Source organism: Patagioenas fasciata, chromosome 25 (genome assembly GCF_037038585.1).
Source record: "Patagioenas fasciata isolate bPatFas1 chromosome 25, bPatFas1.hap1, whole genome shotgun sequence".
NCBI lineage: Eukaryota > Metazoa > Chordata > Aves > Columbiformes > Columbidae > Patagioenas > Patagioenas fasciata.
The window spans coordinates 3986733-4006008 of NC_092544.1; the positions used below are offsets into that span (position 1 = coordinate 3986733).

The window sequence follows — 19276 nt, forward strand, 5'->3', positions numbered from 1 at the left end:
TACTCCTGCTCTTTGGTCTTTAATAAATGCCACGGCACAGCAGCGCTCTGTTCGGCGGACGGGGTTTCGCAAGGAGAAGATCTTGGGGACTGGCTCAAGTTGTAGGTGTTGGGTTGAAAACGTTGTGATGGGAGCTTTGGGTCGGGCTGTGTCTTCCCCTGGGCTCACAAAGCGGCAGCTTCCCAGGGTTATTTGTACAATTAAATTACCTATTTGCTCTGGAAATTAAACCCTTTCCTAGAGCCTCAGTGCCCCAAAGGGTTTCGTCATCTCCTGGTGCTTCTCAGCCAGACCTTGTTCTCCCACTCACACATCCCAGTAAATTCTCCCCTTCCCAAGCAAACCGGCTGCCAGGCAGGGCCCGGCCTCCCTCTGCTGATGGGAAAGGACATTACAGGGCGGGGGAAACACCAAAACCACCTCCACGCAACCCCGCTGCCGAAAAAGCAGGAGATTGGGCTTTGCTCTTCTCTCCCCAACATGTGCAGCTTCCCCTGGAACCAGGATTTGAGAAGATGAGTGCAAATGCAAAAAAGAAAACAAATAAAGCATATTTTCTCAAAAGCAAAGCTCATCCTCACACAGTGAGAATTCAACAGGCCATCCGTATTTTTTACAAACTATATTTTATTTTGAACCAAATATAAAGCCTTTGACACAAGACGGCGTGGCCCGAGACGTGATTTATCCTCAGGTGGGTCAGACCCCCTAAGGGTGTTCGCATCAAACGTCGTGGGGTTATTTCCACAGGAGCCGGGGGATGTGGGGCTGTCCCACCGCAGCCCCTCCGAAGCCGGGCTCACGAGCACTCCCCGCAGTCTGAGATAATCACCTTCTGCTTCGTTTTCCCGTCTTTGGTGCCCTGAGCCTTTGGGGAAAAGAGCAGCGGGAGTGGAAAGCAGAGAACGTCATGGTGGGAAGGAGACGGGGGCTCTGCTGTGAGCAGCACCTACCTCGATCTGCCGCACCACGTCCATGCCCTCCGTCACCTCGCCGAACACCACGTGCTTCCCGTCCAGCCAGTCTGTTTTATCACAGGTGATGAAGAACTGGGAGCCGTTGGTGTTGGGGCCAGAGTTTGCCATCGATAAGAGCCCTGCGATCAAAAAGAGGGACGTGTTATGGGCTGGGGAGGGAGCGATGAGATCCAGCGTGTGAGCTGCTGCTTCGGCCCGAACTCATTTGCGGGCTCTGCAAAATGCTGCTGGTTTTAGGAGAGCCTCTAATATTAAACTTCTCAGAAACCGGTGGAAATAAATCACACAGAAAAACACATTGAGTCCAGGCTGCTCATCTATTGCTAACTGCAGTAATAGAGAAGCTGTTTGTGCGGAGATAAACCTGCTTGCTTTTTGCTGCTTTTCGTAGTCACGCTGCAATTTTCCGCCTTTAAAATCAAACAAGAAAGCAGTTTTTCAATGCTTTCTCCATTATGCAACACTGGAAATTATCAGCATATGAATGGAGAGAGAAAGATGCGTCTCTGGTTGCTGAATGCAAGTGATACGCGATGGTCGGACCATGGGAGATTCCATCAGGCACAGGCAACACAGATCAACATTCAAGGTGGCTACGACCAACACGATCTGAGCCAAAACAGACCAAGCGTGGGCCCTGGACGACACTGAGCTGTTTGGGGGAGGTGGCTCTACCTGGCCCTGTGTGTTTCAGAATGAAGTTCTCATCATCAAACTTCTTCCCGTAGATGGATTTGCCCCCGGTGCCGTTGTGGTTGGTGAAGTCGCCGCCCTGGCACATGAACTGGGGGATGATGCGGTGGAAGCTGCTCCCTTTGAAGCCAAAACCTTTCTCGTGGGTGCAGAGGCAGCGGAAATTCTCTGTTTGGGGGAGAAGAGGAGCGGTGGGAGCCGTGCTGTGAGCGGAACTGGCAGAGGGGGAGGCTGAGCCTCCTCACTCACCCGCGGTCATGGGCACCACGTCCGAGCGCAGCAGGATCTGCAGCCGCCCCGCAGGTTTGTTTCCGATCTTGATGTCCATGTAAACCTGAGGGTTGGCCCGGGATTTCTTAGCGGGAGGTTCACCCTGGGTGGGAAAAGAGAATAAAGCCAGTTGAGGTGCCATCGCTCTGCTCTGCCTCCGGAGATGTGGCGTCACGCTCTCAGCCTTAAGGATACAGACGGATGCGGTTGTATTTTGTACCTCCTGCGCCTCTGCTTTGGGGGCCTTTTCTCCCGTCTCCTCCGTGTTCTCCTCCAGAGTCTTCCCCGAAAACTTCTTCAGCCATTCATCATCCGACCAGACTGCGATGGCAAAGGGAAGGGTCAGGGCAGAGCAAACAGGGGCTGCGCACGAGCACGGAGCTCTGATCGCTCCTCCTTTCCAGGCACCACCTCACCGGGTCTGGATGATCCTTCTTTAATCCGCATGGGTTTGGCCAAGTTCACGCGGATTGTCCTGCCGAAGAGCTCGGATTCGTTCTACAGAGGAGACAAAAAGCACAACAAAGCCCACCAAAAGGTAAAAAAAATATCACTCTGCCCCCCGAATCCCTGCAGAGGTTGGGGGAAAACAGTTTGGTTTTTATATACAGGCACACGTGGTCTCGCTCTGAGCGACCGGGGCGACGAGCGGGAACGGGGTCCGTACCATGTTGTCAATAGCTGCTGCTGCATCCTGCCAAAAAAGGTGAAATGGAATGATTACTGATGTTTCTTCTCTCTATGTTTAAAAGCAGGCTCAGGATATGCGCCCCCCAGCGTTCCCTTGCAAAGAAGATTGCCAAAGGGCTCTTTTCCTAACGCTCAGGGCTATAAAAACTGACGGATATTGGGAAAAGAGAAGGGGAAAGCAGAACAGCGGCTGCCGCTGCTGCGGGGTCTCCATTGAGATCCAGCCCAAAGCCCCCGGGGGGACGAGGAGGGGCCCAGCAGCTCAAGTATTTTCCGCTTCCTCACCTCGGCCAGCTCGAACTCAACGAAGGCGAATCCCCGGTGCTTTTCTGGAGAGAGAGGAACCGGCGGTCAAGGGCAGCGCGGACACCGGTCCCGCTGTGTCTCATGCCCCCCACAAACCCACCCGGGAGATCTCGGTCCCCCCACCCCCGGTCACGCACCCGTCTCGTAGTCCAGCGGGATCTGGATGTCGGTGATGTCGCCGAAGGGGATGAAAGCGGCGTGAAGCACCTTCTCGTCCACCTCCTCCGCCAGCCCGCCTGCGGGCGGACACCGGGCACCGGTCACCGGGCACCGCCGGAGAGCCCCGACCCCCCGGGACACCCCCGGCCCCGCCACTCACCCACGTACAGGACGCGCTTGGTCGCCGCCATCTTCCCCGCGGCCCCGCCCACCCCGGAACGGCGCGGCGGCGGCTCCGCCCATTTCTCCCCGCCCTCCAGCTGGACCCCGCCCACACGCCCGAGGCCCCGCCCCCTCAGAACTCCGCCCACACACCCGAGTCTCCGCGCCCACCTCAGAACTCCGCCCACGTGTTCACATCCCCGCCCGCACGCCTGAGGCCCCGCCCACCTCACTCGACTCCACCCATCCCGCCGCTCTGCGGGCTGCGAGCGGCTTCCCCAAGGCGTTTTCAAAGTGGATTTTAGGTTATTTTACTAGAAAAACGGGACAGACTCGGGCCAGGAACCCCCCGAACCGGTCCTGCTCCCCCGGGAGCGGCCATTCCCAGCTTCCAGTGCTTTCCATGAACCTCAGTTCCACCCAGGGTAGACAAGGTGCCCCTCTTTCCACAGGAGCATCTCAAAGATAACTCAGAATAGCTGAAATTGTACAAACAACAGCAAAGCATCTCTCCTGCTGAGAGCAAAACCCCTTTTTCTGCTTTACTTGAAAGAAAAAAAACCCTCCCAAACCCTTTAATTAAATCACCACTTAGTTACATTCATCTCTCACTCAGACACTAACCAAACCCAACATAATCGGCCTGGGGCATAATTTTAACAAAGCTGCTTCAAAATAGTGATTGTCCAAAATTAACAAGCAGAATAACTCAATAAAAACCACAATCTTAATGTATCAAATATGACAACAGTCTGTCAGTTCAATTTTACTAAGCCGTAACACATTTACTTATAAAATATAGAGAAAAGACGACGAACGCAGCGAAAGTTTTTATTCCTTTATTGTTAAACACTTTCCAGACTTTCCAAACAGGATTTGTCAAGTTAAAACCAAAACCACAAAATACTTTTCAACCCATAAATCCTCAGTGTCCTCCTCAGAAGACGCCAAGGGCAGCTCCATCCTGACTGCGAGGGAAAAGCTTGCACGCCCAACTCTGCCTTTGGAAATCTAGAGCTTCAGAGTTGGCTTTTTAAATAAGATCTGAAAGATTAGTTTACAAAATGCAATATAACTATGTGATATGATGAGAGCTGCAGGACAGCGAAGAATCTTCAAACGTCTCGAGCTGATGTCTATGAAGGGGCTATTTGGCTTCTTTGCATCCTAGAAAAGACAAAGATGAGTTACTGACCCAGCTGGGGACCTTCCCCAGGTTACAAAACCACAAGGACTCCACTAGAATTTACAAGTTACAGAGCAGCTGTTGTATAAAATACCCATTTCTGATCATCTGACAAGAAACCTCAGCTTTTTAGCAGAGTTAACTGGAGCCACTGAGAAACACAAGGATGAAAATATAAGAACCTTCATCATTCTTCACCATTTGGAGTCGACATCTGATCGCAACAGCTCCGCAAGAGCTGAAAACATCGATTACAAACAATCCACAGAAAAATGGATCATCAAAAGCAAGAAGAACCATTCAAAGAATCAAAACCTTATTTGGAAGTTTAACAAAAGGCAGCTCCGAACAAGGGACAGCATTTACTTGGACAATGTGCAATGAAGTGATGTTCCCAAACCAGCACTTCAATACCCGCTGCAGGCAGATGATTGGCAGGATGAGGAAGGAGCATTAACAGCCCATTTAGCCTCAAAGTCACGACAATATCTTGTGTCTTTCTCATTTTCTTTTGCACATTAGCAGTTTCACACGACTCATCTCAATACATCATCCTTCCCTGCCATGCCAACCACCAGGAACACTTCAGGGGCTTACGCAATGTCTTTGACACTTAATTAAAATAGGATTTCTGAAGAATATTTCTAAAGCTTCTGCAATAAGGACTCAGAGAAACTGTATTAGGGGTTCGTTTTGTTTTTTAAAGTGTGAACTAAAATCAGACAAATGCTGCACCGAGACCTACAGGGACCTCCAGCCATTCACTAACAACCATGCAAATAAAGCTGATTTACTTTGATTCTGGAAGCTTTTAAGTGAAGCTGATGACCAAGACACTCACCAGTTTTCCTGGTTTAAGAGGTAGCAGCAACCACGCCCACCTTCTGGGCAGCTTCTTTCTTGGCTTGGTGAGCTTGCAACACCGCAACGGCCTCCTCCACCTTGGGGAGACACAGCACCCGCTGAGATGCAGTTTTCCCGACCAACGCCTCCCAAAATCCAGCCCATCTCAAGGACTGGGGCACCTTACCTTGGACCGGAGGGACTCGGGGGACTCCAGCATGTGCAGCAGCTCTGAGTTGTCAATCTCCAGCAGCATTCCCGTGATCTTCCCCGCAAGGCTGGGGTGCATAGCCTGGATCAGAGGGAACAAACGCTCCCCTGGGGAAAAAAGAGTTCATAGAGTCATAGAATGTTACGGATTGGAAGGGACCTGGGAAGCTCATCCAGTGCAATCCCCCCATGGAGCAGGAACACCCAGCTGAGGTTCCACAGGAAGGTGTCCAGGCGGGTTTGAATGTCTGCACAGAAGGAGACTCCACAGCCTCCCTGGGCAGCCTGGGCCAGGCTCTGCCACCCTCACCCCAAACAAGTTTCTTCTCAAATTTAAGTGGAACCTCCTGTGTTCCAGTTTGCACCCATTGTCCCTTGTCCTGTCACTGGTTGTCACCAAGAAGAGCCTGGCTCCATCCTGACACTCCCCCTTTCCATATTGGTCCCCATGAATGAGGTCAAATGAGGTTCAGACAGCAGAGTTTCAGCTCCAAAGTCATCTTTAAATCCGAGGGGATTTCCAAAGCAAAATGCAAACTGTAAGTAGTAGAGTTTCACTCACCCAGCATCTGTTTCTGCTCCTGGGGGGGTGCAGCCGCCAGCATGGAGGCCGTGAGTGGCTCCTGCCCCTGCACGTGGACCGCAGGCTGAGGCGCCTAGAGAAGGGCAGACATGAGCCTTTTGAAACACATACTAAGCTGATTGCTTCATATTTAGAGACAATAAGAAGATACTATCTCCTAAAACAGAATATTTGACAAGCTTACAGCAGACAAGTTTCAGAAAAGGACAGATAAGGTTCATAAACGGGCTTCCTCCAAGTCCTGAACTCAAAACCACATAACATCACACACAGGCACTGGAAATATCTTACAAAACCCATAAATCTCTTACAGAAACCGGACCAAGCACGTTGAGACAAACAGCACAACTGAGAAAGAGCAACATCCCTGCCTGCTTTTTGTACAATGTAGAGGTTTGAGAGAAGCAAATTGTGACTTCAATGAGGATTTGGCAAAGAGGGAGGAGAATTAACAGTTGCAAAATGCGAAAGCAAAGAACTGAGAAAAATATTCTTAAAGCAAATGTGGGTAAAAAAGGGTTTGCAAGTACAAGACAGAGAAACCAATGAGGTTGCCCTGGCAAAGGTACAACAGCCAGGTTAAGTTTGAAATCATGATGCCTGTCCGGGTTCTAAAAGCAGCTTGAAATTTGGGTAAAAACTCTTCATTTGCACAGAAAACCTGCCGGACTGAAGTGACCACAGGGTCCTCCCAGCTCAGCCCCCGTGTTACCTGCAAAGGCTGCACGGCGGGGTGAGGGCTGCGCACGCTGGAGGCGTATTTGTACGGAGCAACCGCGCGGGGAGCGGGGGCAGCGACGGGCGGGCGAGGACCTAAATTCTGCGCTGCGGTGCCAACGCCTGCAAAAGAAGAGGAGAACAGAACTGCACACACCTGGAGCAACACTCAAGTTGGGATGTCTGATATTAACTGCTGAATTCGGACTACAGCCTGCAGAGTCTAATAATTCTTTAGAAACGGGTGTCTTGAAAATGCAACTGGCTACTTTAGGGAGCTGTTCTCCCTACACTACACCATGCATTCCACATCCTGCATTTAAGATATTTTCTAGTTATTCACTGGAATAAAGTGTATTTGGATGGCCTACTCTGAAAACAATATCCATAGCCTACAGTCTGTTTTGGTTTTGTGTGGTCAATGTTGCAGAGGTGTTCGGAGATGAGCTCCAAACCAGCGGAAAACAAGCCATCTGGATTTGTGCTGTCGCACCAACTGTCCCCAGACCTGCACTGCACAGGAAGGAAAGATTCAGGCGCTGTCTCTGCCCCTTGCTCCAGGTGGCCTTTGGTTATCCAGAGCTGACAACCATCTTTGGAAGTCAAAAAAAAATCAGATCTCAACAGCATCCTCCTCCCTCCCAGCCAAGGGGAAGGGCCTGGGAGGCGCACAGCTTACCAACTCGCTGGGCAGCGGCAGGGAGGCCACGAGAGGCCGGAGCATTGCCAGCTGGGGCCAGATGGCGCAGTGCTGGCCGTGGTCCAGACTGGCGCATGGCATTTGGCATTCCCTGGAAGCCTAATGGAAGAAATGAGGGGAAATCCTCAAAACAGAACTGACCGGCAAGTCAGGACACAGCTACAGGAAGCAGTTGGGTTTGTGCGTGGAAAGGAAAGCATGCATCGCTCTGGTGGAAAGTACAGCCGAGAGGGTCACACAACCAAAATGTTGTCGCTAGCGTGCTCACCTTGCGGTCTCCCTCCTTGCTGCCAGCGTGGGTTGGGTCTCATCTGCGTCATTTGGTTGGGTGCATAGTAAGTGGGTCTGCTCTGAGCCTGAAGAAAGATCAGACAAGCTCAGAGGCAACACCTAAGCGAGGAACAAACCTTGTTTACAACATGTTTTGGCAGTTGGTGCCAGGACTCAACACTCAATTCGCATTAAGAGAACAGGCAGCTGGGAAGTCACAGAACTAACTCCAGTGACTGCAGCCCTCATCAGCAGTTATTTGCTTATGGGCATAAGAAAGGCTCAACGAGGTTACTGCAGCTGAACCATCAAAGCTCCAAGACAGGTTAAAAAACCCACACTAGCTCAACTCACCTGGGGCACAGCAGGCATGAAATACCCCCCAGCAGCAGGCTGGAACTGATTAATGATTGTGTTGGCAGGCAGGGCTCTCATCCCAGCGATGCGCTGCATGTACTGATTAGTTAGGTGGGCCTTTCGCTCTTCTTTCCTTTGTGCGAGTGCAACATACAAGGGCTTTGAGCCCACAATCCGTCCGTTCATCTCTGTCACAGCTTTCGTAGCTTCCTCTGGAGAGGAAAAGCAGACAAAGCCAAACCCTTTGCTCCGTCCATCTTCCAGCATCACCTGCAGTAAAGATCGATTGCTAGTGGAGAACCATGACAAGAACTTGGCCTAAAAATCCACATTAAGTGTCAGATTTCAGACAGGTAAGACATAACTGTTGCAGAGGTGTAGAGACAGGTACTCACTGAATCAAGTCACCTGCCTGGATTTACTCTGCTCTTCTGTGAGCACCATGTATCCCCAAGGCTCACACTGCACAGTTAGGAATGGGAAAGATTTGGTGCTGCCTCTAAACACAGGCAGGGAAATGTCACATCGTGTTCATTGGGAGTCATCTCAAACAAGCATGTTTGCCACCTCCTGACTCCTCTTTACATGATGAAATGAAGCAAGTTCTCAGTAAAACCCCACCGAGGCCCAAATAAATCTGTCTATATACTAGTCCAGATGTTCTCAGGGCAATGACCAGGAGATACAAGAACTGCCCTTCAATCCCATGTGGATCACAGTTCCTTCCTCAGGCTTTAAAATCCAAATCTCCCAAAGTCCCACAATACCTTGGCACTTGTTATTGCCCCAAAAGGTGAGAACTCCTTCCTCAGTTTTTCATCATCTATAGTGTCATCTAGGTTTTTAATGTACAGGTTAACACCCTAGAAGAGAAAGAACAATAAGACAATAATAACATTAAAGAAAATCTTGAGCACATTGACATCCATCTGCCAGAGCTGCAACTTCTCTGAAAACTCTTAATTTAGCATCATGTTCCTTTTGCACCACCCAAAGCTGAAGGCGATAAATGTTGCAAAGGTGTAGAGACAAGTCCCACTGTGGTGAAAGGGAGCTCGTCTGGATTTCCTCTGCTGTCCTGTTGCATTGCGTATCCCCAGCCCAGCACGGTATCGCAAGGAATGGGAAAGATTCAGATGCGTCTCTGACATGACCCCGTTTGGCCATGAATTAGAGAGACAACAGCACAGGGTTATGCTGTTTCCATCCATCCTTTTAGGTATTCCCCGTCTGAAAATAAAGGAGACTGCAGGACTGTTTTCTCATGTCCTCCTAAATATTTTACTGCAAGACCACGCCTTGATGCTCCCTTTGCCACCAAATACCACGGAGTCACCTTTACATTTTAACTCCCAGGATCTCTCATAGGACAACAACCAAGTACTCCCTCAATTACTTTCAAGTCTGCCAACAAACTGAAAAACGGTGTTTTCATTCAGAAAAGGAATAGACTATTCACCTGATACCGGCTGAGTCTTTCTTGTTTTAGCTGTTCAAATTTCCGTTTCAGCTCCGCTTGGCGTTCGACCTTCTTCTGTGCTCGGCCCACAAATACCATTTTCCCATTGATGTCCTTTCCATTCATTTCTTCCACTGCCTGGACAGAGGGTTCAAGAGAAACCTGTCAACTGCTGAAACAAGACAGCATCTGATCCTGTTCAGAACAGGACTGTCCAAAGTTCACATTGTATCCCTCCCTGTCAGCCAATAACCAAAAGCTGACACATTACCTTTGCACCGCTTCTTCCGTGTAACGACGGGCTAATTAACGACACTGAAGTTATCAGGAGACCATGCTGACACCACCACTGTAAACGCTGGATTAACCGCAACTGGTGAATTTATCCCCACCCCTTCTTGTAACTAAGGTCAAATTTTAGCAAGCATTCCGCTTAGAGAACACGATTTCTAAGCAACATTCTTACTCCTCTTCCTTCTTCCTCCTGAAGCCCTGCATTGTACTTCTACCACAATTAACCTTCTTGATTATACCACAACATTCTGTGCGGATCTAATAATCTTGAGAAATGCCAAGTTAACCCTGAATGGCAAGCTAGTAAGGTGCAGAAGTTTTCCAAGTCCCCACATCTAGAAGAGGTTATGTCTGAGGCAGCACCTTCTCTCATTTTAGTAACAGGCTACTGTGAAAAATCAAGTAGGTTTTTCTTCTCTGAGGATACCCAAGCAGAGTAAAAACCAGTCATACCTTGTTAGCATCTTCATGCTTTTCAAAGCTTACGAAGCCAAAGCCTTTGGATTTTCCAGTGGGGTCTGTCATCACTTTAACACTCAGAGTTTTACCTGTTACCAAGGGACAGGGTTAGTAAAACATCACAAAACTATTTCAAGACTTTTCAACTTCACATAATAGCCCCAGCCTTGTCTCTCTCATCTGCTGGGCAGCCTCTGCCTCCTGTCCAACATTTGGCACAACTACTACCCACACCTCAACTCAAAGTGACTCGCGTAGAGGTAACACAGACGGTAGCAGCACTGTTAAAGCAGCACAGGTTCCTTTTGTACCACCCAAAGCTGAAGGCGATAAATGTTGCAAAGGTGTAGAGACAAGTCCCACTGTGGTGAAAGGGAGCTCGTCTGGATTTCCTCTGCTGTCCTGTTGCATCGCGTATCCCCAGCCCAGCACGGTATCGCAAGGAATGGGAAAGATTCAGATGCGTCTCTGACATGACCCCGTTTGGCCATGAATTAGAGAGACAACAGCACAGGGTTATGCTGCTTCCGTCCGTCCTGTCATGAATTCACAGCCTCATTACAAGTGTTTCCGTATTTACCATATTTGCTGAAGAGCTCTTTTAGTCTTTCATCATCCATATCATCCCCAAAGTTTTTAATATAAACATTGGTGAACTCCTTTGCCTTGGCGCCCAGCTCAGCCTCCCGCTCTTTCCGAGACTTGAATCTCCCAACAAATCTGTAAGAAAGAATGAAAATCCCAATAAGCAGCTTGTTTTCAAGAGCTGAAAAATAACATGTGAGTAGTAGTGAGGCCAAAATAAAATATGAGTGTGTAGTAGGAGCTGGGAATGGGGACAAGAAAGGGTGACAGGGGAAAGACAAACAAGCCACAGACCAACCAGAAAAATCACCTGTGCTATGGTTGGCTGGGGATGCCCACCCAGCTCTGCAGTGGAGAGAGTACTGGCCACAGAAACCCCCCCAGCCCACCAGCAGAGAGGTGGCAAATCAAGGCTTGGTTAGGGACCCCCACCAGCCCTGGAATGGAGGGGGAACAGGCCATGGCGTGGGCAGGGTCACTCACCAGCCCTGGAGTGGAGAGGTAGCAGCCCAAGGCTCGGGCCAGGAGAACCAGTGCCTTGTGTGTCCCTGTTAATACCCAGACGCATCACGGTTCATGCGATCGTTGCTGCTTCTGGCTGTGACACTCACACTTTGCGGTCGTTGAGCAGCATGCCGTTCATCTTCTCGATGGCTCTATCTGCAGCGTCCTGGGTCTCAAAGTGCACAAATGCGTAGCCCTTAGAGCCATTCTCATCACACACCACCTGGACGTGTGGAAGGAAAAGAAAACATCAGCTCTCCGAACACTTTTTCTCCTCTGCCACAAGGCCAGCCCACAAAACCAGCTTACTGCCAAGGGTCAACATTAGGAAGATGTTATTGTGTTTCAGATTTGCACGCTTCATAACCAAATCTGACATAATTTCATTAATCTCTGACCTTTTGGTCAACTCTGCCTTTTAGAGACCCCACTCCTCATCTGGCAAAATGAATCCCTTCCACTTCCTACGTGGGACATATCTGATGTCACCACTAAAACAGAATTCAGCAAAGTAACCACATCTCACCTTGCAGGACAAAATATTCCCAAACGCTGAGAATGTGTCATAAAGTGCCTTGTTATCAATGGATTTGTCCAGGTTCTTAATGAAGACATTCCCAACCCCTGACTTCCTCAAGGAGGGGTCCCTCTGAGACCACATGATGCGAATGGGTTTTCCTTTGATCACATCAAAATTCATGGTATCTAGAGCACGCTCAGCTGCAAGAGAAGTCAAGAACACATTTCTGTGGGTTGTTAAAAAACAGAGGTTTCCATCATGTGGGTGATCGTTTCCCCTAAATTTTACTCAGTTTGCAGAGATATTTGGGGCAATGTAATGGGCAACTGATTCAATGACTTTTTAACTCAATGTTTCAAAGGAGGTCCTTGCAGTACGGTCATGTTTAAGTATATAATAGGTTTAATAGACTATTTCAAGCTTACATGATGGTAATGTTTGAACAACCACAGCAAAACTCATGTCGAAACACCTGGGGTTTATGATAGTCTTAGTTATTATAGAGGTAAATTATTATAAAGGTAAACTGCTGCACCCAAAGAAGGAAAGGAAACAGAGGAAACCCTGGTGGGGGGCAGGGGAAGGAAGCAACAAAAGTGACTGTTCGGCTTGTTTGCTTTACACGAAGCTCATATCTACCAGTAGTCATTTCTATTGAGTGAAAAGGATCATCTCCCTGTCAAGTCAGGGAAAACGTGCATGAGCATGTGGCTGGGAAGAAGACACAAGTCACCCTCTGCAACTTATGGGGCCAAAAAATGATCCCCAAGCTGCTCAGCCTAAGGATGACAGCAAAAATGGACAAAATTCTGGAAAAAAAAGTCCATATACCCGATCTGATGAACAGAGAAGTGTTTATCTAAGCTCTACAACCCCAGCACCGTCATTCTAACCTACACTGAAACCACCCTCCAGGATTCTATTTCTGCTACCTACTGATATATTAAAAGGATCATTACGTACACACATTAGGATCTTGTTCATAAAATTGAGATGCTTGGGACTCTTGTGTGCCAGAAAACACTCCCAACATGGAGCTCACAGAGAAAAAGCAAGCTTGTTAATTCCCAGCATGAAGCAGGGAAAGGGAGGGACAGACAGGCATTAAAATCAAGGAATATTAACAGGGCAGAACCCTAGTTTTCCAGATTTGTTTGTCTCAATTCCTCCCTTGCTGATTAGATTTCAGGAGCAGCAAATTCAAGGAAAATACCAATTCCAGAGTAACTAAGAGTTTCACAGCACCACCTCTACAAACTCCAATGGGACGTTGCTCACAGACATCTCCTGCACTCCCTACCTGCAAAGCCGCTCTGAACGACTGCACGGAAGTTTCTCAGAATTGTTCACGCGCTTTGGAAATGTTTTGTTGTTGCTTTTTACACTGAAGCGGTGCCATTGCAATTCTCCTATTTTCCCCAGTCCTGCACACATAATCCCAGCTGGGAAACAAGCTCTGCTGGATTTCATTCCTGAAGCAGTCCGACTTGCAGTAAAAATCAAATAAAAAGGAGGGAAGTTATACTTGCTAGGACTCTACCAGCTCTGTTTAGTCAAAAGATGCTAAATTCAACTAACAATCACGCTAAAATGGTTCCTTAGCTGCTACCGGGAACCAGTGCAACTGAGGTTCTCCCTGCAGTCCATTACTAGTAGGTACTTCAGCAGGCGACTTGGTCCAGCTTCTCAAATTTGGCAGTGTTTATTTATAGCAAGGAGAGGTCCTCCTGAAGCACGCGTTGGCAAGGACACAGACCGGTTGTATATACCATTTGCAGCAGAACCAGGGCTCCTGCTGAAAGGTGACAAGCAGATGGAGCAGCGGCACGCAGGCAGAGGGGACTGTGAAACACCGCAGCGCCTACCGACAGAGATTAGTTGTGAACTTGCTCCCAGTTCTTTCAAGCTTCCCAAGTGTATACTTCAGTAGATACTATTGCACTGCTCTTTCAACAGCTTGCTGGTATTCCACTCTATTATTACACTCTGTTTGAAATCCACCCTGACACCTCCTGTGAGCAGCAGCCCTCGATGGATCCCTGATTTGAGGAAGATCTGCCATACTCACAGGTGGAAATGCAACCACGCTCCACGAGGACCTAAGAGATCCTGGAAAGGATTGGCACAAGTTATGTGAATGATTCAGACATCTGATTCATTTCCTTAATCTGAGCAAACACCTTCTCATTTTCCTTCTATTTAAATCACAAAGCTTCAGCCATTTCAGTTCCTGTAGCTTCTTCTCTCCCACTGGTTCCTGTCAGCCCCCCAGCAGACTCAACTGCAACTCATACATAACATTATACACACTCTTAACCCCTTTCACGCTTCCTTTTCATTCCTCTTCCATGGCCTGCTGGATGAACACCCCTTGTACCTTGCCTTAGGCCTCAAAGTAACTCCTCTCCCTTCCAGGCTCCGTGATGCAGAGCTCACACAATGCCAGAATTAGCGACTGCACTAAGCAGAAAAGACCCAACAAAAGCACACAGCATAAATTTAACCACTTATTTTTAAAAGGAGAGGTTGCATACAGAAACTTAAATTATTTGACCACTGACTTAGGAGAAAATACTGTTGGCAATGAAGCGTATGTAAGCAACCACTCTTCCCTCCTAACAACACAGTTGCATTTATGTTACATAGGTCTTCTGTTACATTTGCTTCTCTTCTTTGAGGAAGAAAAGAGACTAAAAGCTTATCTGTGCTCCTCTACACCTTTCTCTAGTCACTTATCTTAACCTGAGCTCTGGGCTCCCTCTTGGCTTGGGAAATGTTCTGTTTTCTCTGTACTTCCAGAACAGCTTATCTGCACAGCCAGATTACAGTTTCTCTGCTTCATTATCTGAGTTGTCATGTCAGGACTGTTGTCAATGTTATGAAATCCTGAAATGCAATTAAATTGCATGAGGAACACATGAGAAATGAAATTCAGCTCTTCTTTCAAATGAAATATTTGTCTTCCTTCCCTTCTTCACAGTCAAAAAACAAATATTAAGGACCACAGCTAAGCCTGAACTAGGCAGAACTTTGAAGCGCTTCCTTCACCTATCAGAGCAGGACAGATTCAGCATTCAGTGGTTATTACGCCAAAGAACTGCAATCAAAGCCAGTAGAGCTTGTTTTCACAAAAATAACTTCTCTGCAGCAGACTACAAGTTAGACAATGCATGGCCAGACAGTAACCCCTCCCAGGGTCAAGCATCACTCCATCAGCTAATTAAAATACACAGAAAAAGGCAGGCTTGGAATCAGAGGAACAGCAGAACCCTGGAAGTGCAGAGCATGTTCAGGATGTGACAATGGGATCTCCTGGTGGCCCCACATCATGGGGAAGAGTTCTGGTTATTTGACTATTTCCAGTGTCCTTCTCTAGTCATATGGACAGAGTCCTATTTCCCTCACACACAAAGTATTTGGCTTTCTTCAGATTTACAAAGCACTCATCCTTCTACAAAGCTGCCAAAGAAATCCAAACTATCATGTACCCTTTAACACCTACGACCCTTCAACCATACTTAAAATGTGTCCACATTAACTTGCCTGAAAGTTTTCAGAGCACAAAGCTTCTTGATTACTTTAAGTGGTATTTTGTAGCATCTATCATCACCTATAAATCAAAACAGATCCCTACAATACTAGAGAACAGTCCCATCTTTAGTAGAATAAAGTCCACGCACACTTCCGATTATAGATTCCTGGAAGAAAATACAGATCCATCTACCTCTCCGAAAGCCCTCGTGCAGGCAGGACCAAGTACTGCCACTTGGAAAACTAAAGCCAAATTCCTGCATTTGACAATAAGAATTCTGTTCTTCATATTCAGGATTTACTTCTGAGATCACGACACACCACCAACAGGCTCACCTTCCCAAATCAGCAGTATATGTCCTGCTGCATTACACTGGGTACAGCAGCTGTGTTCTACTTATGCAAAGTTTGCCAGACAGAAGAAATTCTGGCTTTTCAGAACAGATTTCCTCCTGAGGGCAGAGGAGTTGGAATATTTCTCCTTCCCAATATTAACTCAATGATTAGGTTGAAATCACTTGACCTTCTACGATCTACCAGTAATAAGACACCACTTACTTTGTCAAAGTATCACTTGAAGTACCAGGACTTCCTAAAATGTCCGCTGCCTCACCAAGAGCCCAGAATGATGCAACCTCCCCCGAAATTCCTGCCTATTTATCACCACAAAAGATTACCTTGAAATACATTTGAAGGCCACCTATCTTGGTATGATAAGCAGAACTGCTTTGTGCTAAAGCAAGCAGGTGCGACTAGTCCCTCTTTTAACATCGTAACTACACTTATTATATGGATCTCCTCTACCTTCCTGACGTTTATCTGAGGTTTGCATTCTTTCTTGGCTTTATTTCTGCTGCTTAATTATCCTGCAAAATGAGGTCATAACCTGGACAAAGGTGGGTGAGCCCAGATAATGTGCCCTTCCTTGCACAGCACATGGACATACCAAGGTGGATTTTGTAAGAGGCAAGCAGAGCAGACAGGCTGATCACAGCACAAGAGGACCACAGATACAGGCTCTCAGGTTCTCCCCTCCTCACTGAGAAGTTTTAAAACACAAATACGTTGCTTAGCCTGCATAAGATGCACTTTGGATAGTTTCATGAAGGAGAAATGATGCACTGGGGTGCAATTCACCTTTCTATCAGCCTGGCAAGAGGAAGGCTCAGCAGCGCTGCATCAGATCAGCCAGCATCCCACGGAAAGGATGCGCAGAAGGTGCTTTGAAGTGGGGGAGAATGGAAGCTAGGATGGCATGGAGTCACAACGGAGTATGGAAAATCCAAACGTTCCAGCCAAGAGCTCAATCCCAGGCTCTGCCAGCTTGCAGGAATACAATTTTGTAACAACATTTATGTTTTCTACACAACAAATGCTTTGATCCAAAGTCAATGTATTACCTCGTGCAAACAGGCTACTCTCTGCTGTCTGTAAAAATGTAAACGGGATAACTTACTACAGGCTAAAGGAAATTTTACTTGCTGCTGTCATCTGTGCTGTTGTGAATTGATTCTGAATTCAAGGGGAAAGTTCACTCTCATCTATCCTTTGGATGTGACAATCCAGATACTGCTACATCACAGCAGAGAGCAATAAACTTGCACCAGCCAACAGGCAAAGGCTCTGAAAACTAGGGCAGAAAACGCTGACCCATTTTTCTTCCAGAAAAGACATGTTCCAAAATGACCTCTTCTGTCCCATCTTTCACATGCTACTGCTGCTTCAGCTCTGGGATAACTACTTGAGCAGGAGCCAAGTTAAAGCATGAAAAAAAAGAGTCTGGCAACAGCAAATCAACCTGGCTTCTGGGTGTGAGACAACCTGGTTTCCCATGCACTGAAAAATGCATCTTCTTTCCCATTAATACAAGAAAATCACCTCCCAGACCAAGAGATCCATTGGGCTGCTTGCACAAACACAGCTGCCTGCAGCCCACCCGATCTCCCAGATATTAAATCAGACTGGGTGGGCAGCCAGAGGCTGAACCACCCAAACCAAACATTCAACCCGCACTGAGCTTTCTTCTGATGACTGCACAAACACCCACACAAATAGCCCAAACCTACACAAGAACGAAGGGGAACACAGTGGAGGTTGCTCTCTTAGGTGAGGAGCAAACCCAAGCCTCCAAAGTTTAATATCAGTGAGAAAAACAGGTCAGTCTATCAGAGATGTTACCAAGATGTGCATTTGCAGAGTATTTCAGAGACACCAAGTAGTACTCCAACTTCAATCACCAGTGATTACTTACCCTGTAACATTTTGGTAGGCAGCTACAGGGCAACACACATGAACAGGAGTGTAAGTGAGCGGAAAAAAGTGAATAAAAGCAAAGGGAAAAGCCCTAAATGTGGCTGCACACATCACTTACCATCCGCTGGCTGCTGGAAGTTGACGTAGGCGTAGCCGAGGGACCGGCGGGTGATCATGTCCCTGCAGACGCGGATGGAGAGGACAGGCCCGGCAGGGCTGAACTTCTCGTAGAGCATGGCCTCGGTGACATCGGGGTGCAGGTCACCCACGTACAGCGACGCCATCGGGTAGCTGCTGGCGGCCGTGTTCATCTTCCACCCAGCACGCGCTCCCACCGGGAACTAAGAGGGTTTTATTCTTGAAGTTTCTTTAAGTCAAGCTTTCAGTTAAGTATTCAAACCGCGGGGAAAGGCAAAATCTTATTTAAAAGCCTCACTAAGCAGGGGGGCGAGGTTGGGAGAGGGGGAATGGCAGGAGGCCGGTGACCAGAGGGGGGGAATGTGGGGGGACAGGGGGATCGGCTGCTCCCCCACACCAGAGAGCGGCCTGAAAAACCTGCAAAAAACAAAGTTAAACCTCCAGGAGAGCTGGGCCCGGAAATAAAGCTAAAAATTCATAAACTGGCTCCTAAATGCTTCCCCTGTCAGCTCTGGGGCAAAACCCTCCTCGATCTCCCTAAACCCACATCCCTTATTTTGCGTTAAGAGCCTAATTTATCCCCAGCTCCCCAAAGCGGAGGCCGCTGGATTTTCTGACGTTAAACAAAAAAATTAGGAAAAATAAACGTCTCTGTAATCCACAAATATTAATACAAACCTTTCTTTTAAAATTAAATCTCCTCCGCCAAGTTTATATATATATATTTAGATCTATCGAACTGCCCTGCTCTAACGGGGCCACCGACACCACGCGGCGGCGGTTGAGCGCGGGCCGGGCTGACAGGAGCGGTCGGATCGGGCCCCGCGCTCGCCCGGCGCCCCCGCGCTTCCCCCGCGCCCTCCCTGCCCTCCGGCCCGGCCCGGGGCGCCGTTGGGCCCGGACACCGACTCACGCGCTGCGGCCCGGCGAGCGGAGAGGAGGCAGCGGGCGGCGGGCGCCCCTTTATAGCCGCCGCGGCGGCGTGAGGAGAGGCCGCCGGGAGGAGGCGGTGGCGCCCGGCGAGGAGCGACCCCCCGCCCGCCCGACGCGCCGCCGCCGCCCGCTGCAGCGACCCCAGCGGGGGGGAGGACCGCGGTGCCGCCCGGGCTGAGGGGACGCGCGGCGCCCGCCCGCCATTTTGGGGTCGCCAGGGGACGACCCTCAGCGGGGAGATGGCGGCCGGGCCCGTCAGCGTTGCGGTGTTGTAGCCGCCTCGTGTGTCCCAGGACAAACTGGGCCTCCATGGCTTCCCAGCGCGAGGAATCCCAAATCCCCTGGGCGGTTCTGACCCCTCATGGTGGATGTGCACCAGGGCAAGTGTAGAGGCTTGCATGTGGGTAGGAACAACCCCAGGTTCCAGTATAAGTTGATGAACGACCTGTTGGAGAGCAGTGTAGGGGAAAGGGACCT

General features: G+C 48.7%; 2 protein-coding genes and 4 non-coding genes across 9 annotated transcripts; all 6 read right to left on the reverse strand.

The window, feature by feature from the left end:
• Positions 1–607: 607 nt before the first annotated feature.
• Positions 608–3304, reverse strand: PPIE (peptidylprolyl isomerase E). Of its 2 annotated transcripts, XM_065857119.2 has the most exons (10): positions 3256–3304; positions 3074–3172; positions 2916–2959; positions 2608–2634; positions 2357–2438; positions 2161–2261; positions 1920–2043; positions 1653–1838; positions 954–1096; positions 608–868 (listed from the first exon to the last, which is right to left on the reverse strand). In XM_065857119.2, exons 1-10 carry the CDS (start codon positions 3284–3286, stop codon positions 800–802), a joined length of 906 nt encoding a protein of 301 aa, XP_065713191.1. In that variant the 5' UTR covers positions 3287–3304; the 3' UTR covers positions 608–799. The 2 variants fall into 2 exon arrangements, with proteins under 2 accessions (XP_065713191.1, XP_071655143.1); XM_071799042.1 differs by lacking the exon at positions 3256–3304 and having other exon boundaries at positions 2550–2634; positions 3074–3162.
• A 776-nt stretch (positions 3305–4080) lies between these two features.
• Positions 4081–18907, reverse strand: PABPC4 (poly(A) binding protein cytoplasmic 4). Of its 3 annotated transcripts, none has more exons than XM_065857298.2 (16): positions 18780–18907; positions 17847–18069; positions 11951–12144; positions 11532–11647; positions 10916–11055; positions 10330–10424; positions 9583–9720; positions 8891–8986; positions 8121–8393; positions 7765–7852; positions 7476–7595; positions 6792–6919; positions 6059–6152; positions 5474–5604; positions 5285–5384; positions 4081–4424 (listed from the first exon to the last, which is right to left on the reverse strand). In XM_065857298.2, the coding sequence occupies exons 2-15, from the start codon at positions 18037–18039 to the stop codon at positions 5298–5300; spliced, it is 1893 nt and encodes a 630-aa protein (XP_065713370.1). In that variant the 5' UTR covers positions 18040–18069; positions 18780–18907; the 3' UTR covers positions 4081–4424; positions 5285–5297. The 3 variants fall into 3 exon arrangements, with proteins under 3 accessions (XP_065713370.1, XP_065713371.1, XP_065713372.1); XM_065857299.2 differs by lacking the exon at positions 18780–18907 and adding an exon at positions 18545–18737; XM_065857300.2 differs by lacking the exons at positions 7476–7595; positions 18780–18907 and having other exon boundaries at positions 17847–18737.
• LOC136112653 (small nucleolar RNA SNORA55) lies at positions 7216–7336 on the reverse strand. Its single transcript, XR_010652926.1, has one exon. It is a non-coding gene; the product is annotated as a small nucleolar RNA SNORA55 (small nucleolar RNA).
• LOC136112652 (small nucleolar RNA SNORA55) lies at positions 8486–8617 on the reverse strand. The gene has a single exon (XR_010652925.1). It is a non-coding gene; the product is annotated as a small nucleolar RNA SNORA55 (small nucleolar RNA).
• On the reverse strand, positions 9131–9263 carry LOC136112651 (small nucleolar RNA SNORA55). Its single transcript, XR_010652924.1, has one exon. It is a non-coding gene; the product is annotated as a small nucleolar RNA SNORA55 (small nucleolar RNA).
• Positions 10667–10799, reverse strand: LOC136112650 (small nucleolar RNA SNORA55). Its single transcript, XR_010652923.1, has one exon. It is a non-coding gene; the product is annotated as a small nucleolar RNA SNORA55 (small nucleolar RNA).
• Positions 18908–19276: the final 369 nt, after the last annotated feature.

Bases quoted from the DNA above. Each gene is read 5' to 3' on its own strand.
- PPIE (XM_065857119.2), bottom strand. From the start codon at position 3,286: ATGGCGGCGACCAAGCGCGTCCTGTACGTGG. The intron at 2,635-2,915 runs GTGAGGAAGCGG...CTTTTTTGGCAG, and splicing joins TTGAGTTCGAGCTGGCCGAG to GATGCAGCAGCAGCTATTGA. The intron at 2,044-2,160 runs GTACAAAATACA...TTTCCCACCCAG, and splicing joins CCAAAGCAGAGGCGCAGGAG to GGTGAACCTCCCGCTAAGAA.
- PABPC4 (XM_065857298.2), bottom strand. From the start codon at position 18,039: ATGAACACGGCCGCCAGCAGCTACCCGATGGCGTCGCTGTACGTGGGT. The intron at 7,596-7,764 runs GTGAGCACGCTA...TTCTTCCATTAG, and splicing joins GCAAGGAGGGAGACCGCAAG to GCTTCCAGGGAATGCCAAAT. The intron at 5,605-6,058 runs GTGAGTGAAACT...TTTTTTCCCCAG, and splicing joins GGAGCAGAAACAGATGCTGG to GGGAGCGTTTGTTCCCTCTG.